The sequence below is a fragment of the Octodon degus genome, unplaced genomic scaffold, assembly GCF_000260255.1.
Source record: "Octodon degus isolate 3935 unplaced genomic scaffold, OctDeg1.0 scaffold00054, whole genome shotgun sequence".
Lineage (NCBI taxonomy): Eukaryota > Metazoa > Chordata > Mammalia > Rodentia > Octodontidae > Octodon > Octodon degus.
Window position 1 is genome coordinate 11,110,832 of NW_004524630.1, and position 1,187 is coordinate 11,112,018.

A 1,187-nucleotide genomic window follows, 5' to 3' on the forward strand; every position below is an offset into this window, starting at 1 on the left:
TTTTTTTTCAGCACTGGGGATTGAACTCAGGACCTTGCACTTGCCAGGCAAGTGCTTATTCTACTGAGCTATCTCCCCAGCCCCTCTTCTAGTATTCTTAACCATTTTCTAAACTCATGAATTTACATAATTTTAACAACATGCATATACTGCATGGTACTGCAAAATCCCACAATATAGTGAAATATTAGATTAATATTTTTTTGAAAACCCAAAAAACAGTGAGTCTGTGAAAGTTGAACGTGAGTAGCGAGGGACTGCTATAGTAGATATTGGGAAATAGAAAGAAAATTGTCAGATGGGAAGGGGAGCAAGTGAGGGGGGAGGGAGAGGAAAAGGATGAGAAAAAATAAGAAAAGGAAGAAAAAAATCGGACAACAAAGGGGAGTTGAAGAGGGTTTGAAGGGAGGGGAGGAGGATGTGGAAGGAAAGGAATCAAGATACATCATGTACGAGAACAAATCCCCCATGATGATTGTGATTGTTATGTGTGTCTAAGATGTACACCAATAAAGGGAATTCATTTTAAAAAAGTGAAATAATGTCTTTGTTTCATTTCAGGATGGAATTGTGGACCCTGTTGACAGCACTTTAAGAGACTTTTGTGGTCAGTGTATTGGAGAGTTCCTTAAATGGTCCATTAAACAAACAACGCCACAGCAGCAGGAAAAGAGTCCAGTGAACACCAAGTCCCTTTTCAAGCGTCTGTACAGCTTTGCGCTTCACCCCAACGCCTTCAAGAGGCTTGGAGCCTCACTTGCCTTTAACAACATCTACCGGGAATTCAGGTGTGTAGGCCAAGTGAAAGGCAGGAGTGTCCAAGACACCCGTGAAACTCGGTGCAGAGCCGGATGGTGGCTCAGGAGCTGAGGCAGGAGAACTGCCACAAGGTCAAGGCCATCCTCAGCTCCATCGTGAGTTTAAGGCCTGTCTACACATAGCGAGACTGTCTCTAGAAAGAAAAAAACAAAACAAGAGAATTTCAGGGGTGATGTATTTATTTATTTTTTTAATTTTAATTTTTTTAATAGATTGCAAATTGAAAATAAATTATTTACAAACATAAATGAATATAACAATAAAAACTGTCCAAAATAAAAATGAAAGAATTTACAGATCAGTCATAATAGTTCACTGTGTCAAAACCAAGAAACTTACATTCATATAACTAGAATTCTCAAAGTAGA

At 39.0% G+C, this 1,187-nt stretch overlaps 1 protein-coding gene across 1 annotated transcript in view; it reads left to right on the plus strand.

Annotated features, from left to right (window-relative positions):
* Prkdc (protein kinase, DNA-activated, catalytic polypeptide) overlaps positions 1 to 1,187 on the plus strand; it is a 188,415-nt gene that overhangs the window by 50,700 nt on the left and 136,528 nt on the right. The window contains exon 27 of the mRNA XM_023717692.1: positions 562 to 788. Within this exon, the coding sequence (XP_023573460.1) occupies positions 562 to 788 (227 nt within the window). The remainder of the gene's footprint in view (positions 1 to 561; positions 789 to 1,187) is intronic.